Below are 11,994 nucleotides of genomic sequence, written 5' to 3'. Positions count from 1 at the left end.
TTTTATAAGGATATCAGTCACACTGGATAAGAGCCCACTCTAACAACTCATTTTAACTTAATTACTTCTTTGAAAGCCCTATCTCTACAGTCACATTCTAAAGCACTGAGCTAAGGCTTCAACATATGAATTTGGGGGGCTAGGGGGGGACACAATTCAGCCCATAACAATAGTCTTTTTGATAAATAATGCTGTAACAACTGGACATCTACATGCAAAAAGAAAAAAAAAATAACCTAGACAGACCCTACACCTTTCGCAAAAATTAATTCAAAATGGATTATAGACCTAAATATAAAACATAAAACTATAAACCTCCTAAAAGACAACATCAGAAAAAATTTAGGTGACCTTAGATTTGGCAGTGAGTTTACAGATACAACACCGAAAGCAGACCCATGAAAGAAACAACTGATAAGCTGAACTTAATTAAAGTGTAAAACTTCTGTTCTGTGAAAGACACTGTTAAGAGAATGAAAAGACAAGTCCTTATTTCTGAATATATAAAGAACTCTTAAAACTCAACAATAAGAAAACACACAACCCAATTTAAGAGAAGGCAAAAGATCTGGACTGGGCTTCCATGGTGGTGCACTGGTTCAGAATCCGCCTGCCAGTGCACGGGACACGGGTCCCAGCCCTGGTCCAGGAAGATCCCACATGCTGTGGAGTAAATAAGCCCATGCACCACAACAGCTAAGCCTGTGCTCTAGAGACCGTGAGCCACAATTACTGAAGCCTGTGCACCTATAGCCCATGCTACGCAACAAGAGAAGCCACTGCAATGCGAAGCCCACGCACTGCAACAAAGAGTAGCCCCCGCTCACCTCAACTAGAGAAAGCCCACGCACAGCAATGAAGACCCAATGGAGCCAAAAATAAATAAATTTTTGTAAAACAAGGCAATAAAAAAAGAAAAGATCTGAACTGATACCTCACCAACAAAGATATATGGATAGCAAGTAAACATAGAAAAAGACAATCAATATCACATATCATTAGGAAATTGAAAATTAAAACAATGAGCCACCACTATGCACCTATTACACAGACAACACCAAATGCTGACAGGAATGTAAAGCAACAGGAATTCTCATTCATTGTTGGTGGGATGCAATATGGCACACCAATTTTGGAAGACAGTTTGATAGTTTCCTACAAAGCTTAACATAGTGTTACCATTCAATCCAGCAACTGTACTCCTGGATACTTATGCAAATGAGTTCAAGATGTATATCCACACAAAAACTTGCACATGAATATTTATACAAGCTTTATTCATAATTTCCAAAAATTGGAAGCAACCAAGATGTCTTTCAATAGGTCAATGGATAAACAAACTGTGGTACATCCATACAATGAATATTGTGGGGCAATAAAAAGATATGTCCTATCAAGACACAAAAAGACATGCAGGACACTTAAACACATATTGCTAAGTAAAGAAGTCAGTCTGAAAAGGCTACATATTGTATGATTTCAATTATATGGTGTTCTGGAAAAGGCAACACTATAGAGACAGTAAAGAGATTGTATGATTTCAACTATATGGTGTTCTGGAAAAGGCAACACTATAGAGACAGTAAAGAGATCAGTGGTTGCCAGGGATTTGAGGGGAGAGATGAATAGGTGGTGTACACGAGATCTTTAGGACAATGAAACTATTCTGTATGATACTTTAATGGTGGATACATGATATTATGCATTTGTCAAAAACTCTAGAACTGCTATGGACTCAACTGTGTTCTCCCAAACCCTAATCCCCAGTGTGACTGTTTTTGGACATAGGGCCTATAAGGAGGTAATTAAGGTTAAATGAGGTCATAAGAATGGGGCCCTGCTATGATAAGAAGAAACACAGAAAGCTCTCTCTCTCTCTCTCTCTCCTCAAGCACAAAGGAAAGATCATGTGGGCACACAGAGAGAAGCCAGCCATCTACAAGCCAGGAAGAGCTCTCACCAGAAACAGAACCCTACTGGACCTTGATCTTGGACTTCTAGCCCACAGAATTGTGAGCAAATCAATTTTGGTGTTTTAGCCAACCGGTCTATGGTATTTTGTTACAGAAGGCTGAGCAGACTAATACAAACACAGAATGAACCCTAATGTAAACTATGAACTTTAGTAGCATATCAATATTGGTTCGTTAATTGTGATAAACTTACATTCACTAACAGAGATGTTAATAATAGTGAAAACTCAGTTGGAGGGGCGATGTGGATATGGATATATGGGAACTCTACTTTCTGCTCAATTTTCCTATAAACCCAACATTTGCTGTTTAAAAAAAAAAAAAAAAGAAGTCTCTCAATTTGAGAAAAACACTTTGACAGAGAACTTTTGTGATTTTTACTATATAGTATGTGTTTCATAAATGTTAGGATCTGACCGTGCTCTATAGCTATAAATATATCACCAGAGATTGATAGCTGTGTATGTTCATCAAAAGTTTTCATCTTTTGGGACTTCCCTGGTGGTCCAGTGGTTAAGAATCCGCCTTCCAATGCAGGGGATGCAGGTTCAATCCCTGGTCAGGGAACTAACATCCCACAGGCTGCGGGGCAACTAAGCCTGAATGCTGCAACCACAGAGCCCCTGTGCTCTGGAGCCTGTGCACCACAACTAGAGAGAAGCGCAACCGCCACAATGAAGAGCCCGTGCACTGCAATGAAAGATCCCGTCTGCCACAACTAACACCTGACGCAGCCAAAAATAAAACTAAATAAATAATTTTTTTTTAAGTTTTCATCTTTTTGGGAATTCCCTGGAAGTCCAGTGGTTAGGACTTGGCATTTTCACTTCCCAGGGCCCAGGTTCGATCCCCAGTCAGGGAACTAAGATCCGCAAGCCACATGGCACAGCCAAGGAAGTTTTCATCTTTTTGGTCTTTAATGAAGATGTAGTTTTGCTGACAAGGAGGAAACTGCTAAAATATTTGTTTTAAAATATTAGGCTTCTGGGACTTCCCTGGTGGTGCAGTGGTTAATAATCCGCCTGCCAATGCAGGGGACACGGGTTTGATCCCTGGTCCAGGAAGATCCCACATGCTGCAGAGCAACTAAGCCCATGCACCGCAACTACTGAGCCTGCACTCTAGAGCCCACGAGCCACAACTACTGAGCCCACGTGCCACAACTACTGAAGCCCACACGCCTAGAGCCCATGCTCCGCAACAAGAGAAGCCACCTCAATGAGAAGCCCGTGCACCACAATGAAGAGTAGCCCCCGCTTGCCACAACTAGAGAAAGCCCACGCTCAGCAACGAAGACCCAACGCAGCCAAAAATAAAATATAAATAGGGTGGGAGGGAGGGAGACGCAAGAGGGAAGAAATATGGGGACATATGTATATGTATAACTGACTCACTTTGTTATAAAGCAGAAACTAACACACCATTGTAAAGCAATTGTATTCCAATAAAGATGTTAAATAAATAAATAGGCTTAAAAATTTTTTAAGATAATAATAAAAATAAATAAAGCTTTCAGCCTGCACATAAAAAATAAAAATAAAATATAAATAAATTTCTTTTTAAAAATTTTTCTTTAAAAAAAAAAATTAGGGTTCAATCTGAAACAGAACCACAGCCCCTGAACCTTCTATCTCATAAAGAATTATCCAGTCCAAACCCTACGGGTTTCTCAACCTCCAAAATTAACATTTTGCACCAGATAATTCTATGTGTGTGTGTTGGGGTCGGGGGGGGGGCGCACAAGGGCCACAGGGTGCTGACCTGCACGTAGTAGGATGTTTAGCCATGTACCTGAACTCTGTCAACTAGATGCCAGTAGCAACCCTCATGCCTGCCTCCCTACCCCTCCCACCTTCTCACTTCTGTCACGATAAGACATCTCCAAAGATCACCAAGTTTCCTATGGGGGTGAAAATTGCCCTCAGTTGGGAATTCACTGGCATCCAGCAGTTAGAACTCCACGCTACCACTGCAGCGGAGGCATGGACTTGATCCCTGGTCGGGGAACTAAACTAAGATCCCGCAAGCTGTGTGTGACCAAAAAAAAAAAATTACCCTCAACTGAGAACAACTTGTATGAAGGGATTTGATACAGGGATTGTGGAAGCTGTGGCACCGTAAGGTTGGGGTCTCCAACTCTGATGAAGGAGCTTGAAGTCCCCAGGGTAGTCAGGAAGGGAAGATGGACATAGAGTAGGGATGAACAAGACGGAACTGGAACTCACCAGCCTGAGCTGGATTCCCACAAAGAGGGACTGACACCCAGGTTTCTTCTTGCTGCCTCTGGTGTTGGTGACAGGGGTATCCTACAGAAGCTGGGGCTCTTGGTTGCAGAACTAAACACACACCTTGCCCAAGAGTCAGAGAAACTGAAAGAAGACCTGGGGGAAGGTGGAGCAGTTGGTTTCAACAATGTGAACCAGAGGATAAGCAGCAATGTCTGTGAGCTACCAAGTGGTTACTGCTTCACTTCCACCCTACCTGCCTTGAGCAAGAATCTCTCCTGTGGCTTACCCTAACCGGAAATACCTAGGGAAACAGTTCAGCCTCATCAGCGCATTACAAAACCATTGCAAATACTCTCCTTTTAATGTAGTAAAATGAAAGTGTTCAAAACTGGTCAAGTAAGCTCATCATAGATTTTATTTTCAAATGAACTTCAAAGAAAAATATAGAAATACACTGGTGAATCTGCAGGGACCTTCAACTAATTATACATTTTCCCCCAAATATTAACTCCATTCAGTTTATAATCATATTCTGCCTCAGATGTTACCTGCTCTGTGGCCATATATAAATCAGTCTTCTAAAATCAATTGAAAACTTGATCTAATACCTATGGAATACTTATAATTTATAGCTACAGAGGCCAGATGTTAATGATAAGGAGAACTAATGACAAAATATAATCTAAATGAACCTCTAATCTGCTCCCAACCTCCCCCTTCTCTGCTAAGTATCTAATTTTATCTCTTCAAGACAGGGTAATCTTAAATGGCCTGTATTTACATAATGCATTTGCTATAGATGTTTTCATTCCCAACTAATTAGTTTAGAATCCATCTGCTAGAGTCTGAAGGTGTCCTTGCTGGGGCTGGTTATATAGACCCTTCCCTATAAATGATCACATTGATTAGGAAAGATGAAGTGTATCCTCTCTGTAATATAGAAAATCTAGATAATTTAGAATGTTTTCTCACAATAGCCTATTTATAACATTAAAAAATAAGACAAAAACCCTGCAAATAACAGCACAATCTCTCCTGCTTCCCCTTTGTTAGGTTTCCAAGAATATGAGGTGGGGGGGCTTAACTGGGAAACAACTTAGAGGATATTATCACATTGGTTCAACAAAGTCTTTGTGAAGATATCCCTTTCTGCATCAGGGTTGGACTGGGCACTGCCTGACTGCAACTGGCTGGACACCCATGGAGTAAATCATACCTCCTCTAAGATCCTATGAGCCAAACATTTCTGCTCCTGTGCTATACCAGAGCCTTAAAAGGGTCTTGGCCACCAGAGGGTGTGTGTTCTGAGATCAGTAACATATTTTAAAGTGATACAGATACTCTCTCTATCAAGGAGATCATATCATTTATCTATCCCCCAGTGAGATTGCAAACTTCCATATAAAAGTATAAAAAGAATTTCGAATTTACATGTTTCATCTCCTTAACTGCAGGAAGTCATTTCTCCTCAAGAATTTTCGGGAAGAATCAGGGGTGTTTTCACTAGCCAGTGGGTCTGCCGTTATTTATAGCTAGCCACTACAGACAGGCCAAAACCCCACAGCTTCAAGCCTCAAAAATCTCTCAGAGGCATCACTCTGAGATGGAACTCTTCTCCTAACACATGTGCTCCAAACTGGGTAATCAGTCAGTTGTCAGGCTCCCAAGAGATGGCACTGATGCTTGCGCAACATGTAGAGACTATTCTTTCTGTATTATACTCAGAGAAAGTGTCCCACAATAAACTTGCTTGAGTCCTAAAGTCAGCAACTTGTTGCAATTATTAATACATACACTTTTTCCTGGGATGCACAAACCAAGGTTTGACCTCTGCATTGTTGCTGGAACCACTTCAAGATGGAGTGCTGTTCCTGAGCATGACCTAACCTGCCAGACAGCCTCCTGTCTTCCAATGAATTCTTTCTCACGGTTTTGGTCATGCTCTCAATAGTCTAAGACTTCCACTGAGGTCTCCACCCTCGATTTGCCCAAAATGTCTGTCTGAATCCTTATTGAATGGTGGGGTTTCCATCTTTTCCCCCAGAAAGAACTCATCTTACGTAAATAGTTCAAAGGTAAGGAGGTGTGTCTCCTAATTCCACCCAACAGAGTCTGTTTAAAACCCAGATAACAAGGTCTCCGTCCGAGGCCTCCGTCGCTGCGAAGCTCGCGGCTTCCCTCCTGTCTCTTTAAATGGTGGGGCCAATGGGCCGTCCCGGAAGCTGCTACGGGGGTGGCCTCGCGTGCCGCTATTGAGGGGCGAACCAAGATGGCAGCGGCTTTGGCTCTGTGAGTTAGACGGAAGAGGCGACGAAAGAGGCGGCGGCGGAAGGAAAGGGACTCCCAGGAGCCAAGAGTGCTCGTGTGCCAGGGGGCTCTCGGAGTCTCCCGCGTAGTGGTGGCAGCTGCAGCAGGACCAGGTGCCGGTCGGCTTCGGACATTTGAAGCAGGGGAGCTGAGCGCAGTCCCCGGCTGCGGAGGCAGGGCCAGGTATAAGGAAGGAAAACATGGCGGCGGCGGCCTGAGGAGGAGGCGGCGCGGGAAGCAGCTTCACAGAGATCATGGCGGAGGCGGGAGCAGGGAAGTGAACGGCGCCGCGAGTTCCTAGCGCGGCGGGGCGGGAGGCTGCGAAGCGCTGCGCGGCCTCCTCGGGCGGCTGGGTTCGCTGGGCCTGGACAATAGCACCGAGGAGCCGGAGGCGAGGAAAGGCGGGGGCCAGAGCTCAGGCCCGGCGGCGGGCCATGAGGGCAGCAGCACGGCCCAGGGGCGGCCAGCGGCGGCAGTGAGGCCGGGGAGCTCTCCGCTCGTAGGCGTCCTCTCACCTCGGCTCCCGCCTTCCCCGGACCCCCTTCCCGGGCGACTCCGGCGGGGCCTTTGCCCTGGCCCCCGGGCGGCACGATGACCGACACTCGGCGGCGGGTGAAGGTTTACACACTCAACGAGGACCGGCAGTGGGACGACCGGGGCACCGGGCATGTGTCGTCAGGCTACGTGGAGCAGCTGAAGGGCATGTCCCTGCTTGTCAGGGCCGAGAGCGACGGTTCTCTACTTTTAGAGTCCAAAATAAATTCTAATACTGTATACCAGAAACAACAGGACACTTTGATTGTGTGGTCTGAAGCAGAAAATTATGACTTGGCCCTTAGCTTTCAAGAAAAAGCTGGATGTGATGAAATTTGGGAGAAAATATGTCAGGTTCAAGGAAAGAACCCATCAGTGGACATCACTCAGGACCTTGTAGATGAGTCTGAAGAGGAGCGTTTCGATGATATGTCATCGGCAGGTTTAGAATTGCCATCTTGTGAATTAAGTCGCCTTGAGGAAATTGCAGAACTTGTGGCATCATCTTTACCTTCCCCTCTGCGTCGTGAAAAACTTGCACTAGCACTGGGAAATGAGGATTACATTAAAAAGCTCTTAGAGCTTTTTCATGTGTGTGAGGATTTGGAAAATATTGAAGGACTGCACCACTTGTATGAAATTATCAAAGGCATCTTCCTCTTGAATCGAACTGCTCTTTTTGAAGTTATGTTCTCTGAGGAATGTATAATGGACGTCATTGGATGCTTAGAATATGATCCTGCTTTATCACAACCACGAAAACATAGGGAATTTCTATCTAAAACAGCCAAGTTTAAAGAAGTGATTCCCATATCAGATCCTGAGCTGAAACAAAAAATTCATCAGACATACAGAGTTCAGTATATACAAGACATGGTTCTACCTACTCCTTCAGTCTTTGAAGAAAATATGTTATCAACACTTCACTATTTTATCTTTTTCAATAAGGTAAAAATTGTTGGTATGTTACAGGAAGATGAAAAATTTCTGACAGATTTGTTTGCACAGCTAACAGATGAAGCAACAGATGAGGAAAAAAGACAGGAATTGGTTAACTTTTTAAAAGAATTTTGTGCATTCTCCCAAACGCTACAACCTCAAAACAGAGATGCTTTTTTCAAGACTTTGTCAAACATGGGTATATTACCAGCTTTAGAAGTCATCCTTGGCATGGATGATACACAGGTGCGAAGTGCTGCTACTGATATATTATCATACTTGGTTGAATATAATCCATCCATGGTACGAGAGTTTCTCATGCAGGAGGCACAACAGAATGATGATGATATTTTGCTCATCAACCTCATTATAGAACATATGATTTGTGATACAGACCCTGAACATGGAGGAGCAGTCCAGCTTATGGGCCTCCTTCGAACATTAGTTGACCCAGAAAACATGTTAGCTACTGCCAATAAAACAGAAAAGACTGAATTTCTGGGTTTCTTCTACAAGCACTGTATGCATGTCCTTACTGCTCCCTTACTGGCAAATACAACAGAAGACAAACCTAGCAAAGATGATTTTCAGACTGCCCAGTTGTTGGCACTTGTATTGGAATTGTTAACATTTTGTGTGGAGCACCATACCTACCACATAAAGAACTACATTATTAATAAGGACATTCTCCGGAGAGTGTTAGTTCTTATGGCCTCGAAGCATGCTTTCTTGGCATTATGTGCTCTTCGTTTTAAGAGAAAGATTATTGGATTAAAAGATGAGTTTTACAACCACTATATAATGAAAAGTTTTTTGTTTGAACCAGTAGTCAAAGCATTTCTCAACAATGGATCCCGCTACAATCTGATGAACTCTGCCATAATAGAAATGTTTGAATTTATTAGAGTGGAAAATATAAAATCATTAATTGATCATGTAATTGAAATTTACTGGAAAGCATTGGAAGATGTAGATTATGTACAAACATTTAAAGGATTGAAACTGAGATTTGAACAACAAAGAGAAAGGCAAGATAATCCCAAACTTGACAGTATGCATTCCATTTTGAGGAATCATAGATATCGAAGAGACGCCAGAACAACAGAAGATGAAGAGGAGATGTGGTTCAACACAGAAGAAGATGACATGGAAGATGGAGAAGCTGTCGTGTCTCCATCTGACAAAACTAAGAATGATGATGACATTATGGATCCAATAAGTAAATTCATGGAGAGGAAGAAATTAAAAGAAAGTGAGGAAAAGGAGGTGCTTCTGAAAACAAATCTTTCTGGGTCGGCAGAGCCCAAGTTTCAAGCTTTCCCTTTCTAGTGGAACAAAGACTACCCTCTCCAGCCAGTCACCTGCAACAAATCTGTCTGGTTCTCCAGGCTCACCTGGATCCCCAGGATCTCCAGGCTCTCCTGGATCCATCCCTAAAAATACATCTCAGACGGCAGCTATTACTACCAAGGGAGGCCTCGTGGGTCTGGTAGATTATCCTGATGATGATGAGGATGATGATGAGGATGAAGACAAGGAAGACACGCTCCCTTTGTCAAAGAAAGCAAAGTTTGAGTCATAATGGCAACTGCCTGTGATCAGTACCTGTTGAGAAAACTGGTTCTCTACCCCTCCCCACTACAAAATCTATAACAAAGCAGTGGCCTCTTGTGAATGACTGACACAGCTCAGCTCGCACACTTGACTTCTGCTCATCAAGTGCCAATTCAGTGGAGCAGGAGGAGGGGATAATTATACATTTAGGGGGAAGACTTACACCTTCGAGGTCTAAGCTTGGACCACACATTGCCCTTTTCTCAGGGAAGGAAATGGAAACGAAAAGCCAACAGGGCAGGGGTTTTGAAAGTGGAACTCTGGATTGACTGGTCAGTTGCTACAATCAGAATATGCTTTCTTGGACCATGTTTGAGACTCAGAAGAATAGGCTTTTCTGCCCTAATTCTTCACTAGTTAAGAATGCCAGCAGTTTCTTTGTATAAAGAGACCTGCCTTTAAAATCGTACATTCTGAACATTTTAGTCAAGCTACAGCAGGTTTGGAAAAACCTCTTTGGGGGAGGGGCGAATATGAAGTTTCCTCTTTTTTATCTATTCCCTTTGCCCTTCAAACTGCAGATTTTTTTTTTAAGTGGGGATTTGTCCCTACTTGATTAAAGATTGAGTGAAATTCTAGATGTGGTCATTTGTGTCATAATTTTTTTGTTTCATTTTTTGATTTTTTTTTTTTCTCCTGAGTGTATGCTTAGTTGTTGAGTATATATATTTGGGACCATTAAAAACTTTTTTGATGTAATATAACCTAACATTGTGCTGGTAAAAAACAAAACAAAACAAAAAAAACCCAAATAACACAACTTGCTACCCTTCTTTTTATTTCTAACACTTTTCTCCAACAGGCGTCAATAACAGAGATGCATAAACTGAATCTAGGTTATTGTTAAGGAATTATTTTAGACATAAATATGGAATCTCCTGGTGGTATAGTCATTTTAACAATATTAATTCTACCAACCCACAGACATGGTATATCTTTCCATCTGTTTGTGTCATCTTCAATTTCTTTCATCGGTGTCTTATAGGTTTCTGAATACAGGTCTTTTACCTGCTTAGGTAGGTTTATTCCTAGGTATTTTATACTTTTTGATGTGATGGTAAATGGGATTGTTTCCTTAATTTCTCTTTCTGATAGTTTGTTAGTGTATAGAAATGGAACAGATTTCTATATATTAATTTTGTATCCTACAACTTTAGAAAATTCATTGATGAGCTCTAGTAGTTTTCTGGTGGTGTCTTTAGAATTTTCTATGTAGAGTATTATGTCATTTGCAAGCAGTGACAATTTTACTTCATCCTTTCCAATTCTGATTCCTTTTATTTCTTTTACTTGCCTAATTGTTGTGGCTAGGATTTCCAATACTATGTTGAATAAAAGTGGCGAGAGTGGGTATCCTTGTCTTGTTCGTGATCTTAGAGGAAATGCTTTCAGCTTTCACCACTGAGTATAACGCTAGCTGTGGGTTTGTCATATATGGCCTTTATTATGTTGAAATATGTTCCCTCTATGCCCACTTTCTGGAGAGTTTTTATCACAAATCAATGTTGAATTCTGTCAGAAGCTTTTTCTGCATCTACTGAGATGATCACATAGTTTTTATTCTTCAGTTTGTTAATGTGGTGTATCACATTGATTGCTTTGTGAATACTGAAAGATCCTTGCATCCCTGGGATAAATTCCACTTGATCATGTTGTAGGATCCTTTTAGTGTATTGTTGCATTCAATTTGCCAGTATTTTGTTGAGGATTTTTGCACCTACGTTCATCAGTGATATTGGCATGTAACTTTTGGGGGGGGGGGCATGTAATTTTTTGTGTGTGATACCTTTGTCTGATTTTGGTATCTGGGTGGGTGATGCTGGCCTCATAGAATGAATTGGAAAGTGCTCCTTTCTCTGTAGTGTTTTGCAGGAGTTGCAAAAGGATAGGTGTTAACTCTAAATGTTTAGTAGAATTCACCTGTGAACCATCTAGTCTTGGACTTTGTTTATTGGGAGTTTTTAAATTACTGATTCAATTTCATTACTTGTAATTGGTCTGTTCATATTTTCTATTTCTTCCTGGTTCAGTCTTGGGAGATTGTACCTTTTTAAGAATTTGTCCATTTCTTCTAGGTTGTCTAGAAGACAACATACAGTTGTCGGTAGTAGTCTCATATAATCCTTTGTATTTCTGTGGTTTTGATTGTAACTGCTTTTTTATCTCTGATTTTATTGATTTGGGCCCTCTCCCATTTTTTATTGAAGAGTCCGGCTAAAGGTTTATCAAATTTGTTTATCTTTTCAAAGAACCAGCTTTTAGTTTCATTGATATTGTCTATTTTTTTTTTTTAGTCTTTATTCATTTCTTTCTGCTCTGATCTTTATGATTTCTTTCCTTCTACTAAATTTGGGTTTTGTTTGTTCTTCTTTCTCTAGTTCTTTTAGGTGAAAGGTTAT

The 11,994-nt window shown here is 41.6% G+C and overlaps 1 protein-coding gene across 1 annotated transcript; it reads left to right on the top strand.

The window, feature by feature from the left end:
- Nucleotides 1-5,839: 5,839 nt before the first annotated feature.
- LOC307195544 (serine/threonine-protein phosphatase 4 regulatory subunit 3A-like) lies at nucleotides 5,840-10,159 on the top strand. The gene is given in 2 exon segments (XM_079939704.1): nucleotides 5,840-9,271; nucleotides 9,273-10,159. Coding segments are annotated over 2 exon segments (2,463 nt in total). The 5' UTR covers nucleotides 5,840-7,099; the 3' UTR covers nucleotides 9,564-10,159.
- Nucleotides 10,160-11,994: the final 1,835 nt, after the last annotated feature.

This window comes from Stenella coeruleoalba (genome assembly GCF_951394435.1).
Source record: "Stenella coeruleoalba genome assembly, chromosome: 12".
Classification (NCBI taxonomy): domain Eukaryota; kingdom Metazoa; phylum Chordata; class Mammalia; order Artiodactyla; family Delphinidae; genus Stenella; species Stenella coeruleoalba.
This window is presented reverse-complemented; position numbering and strand designations above follow the sequence as displayed.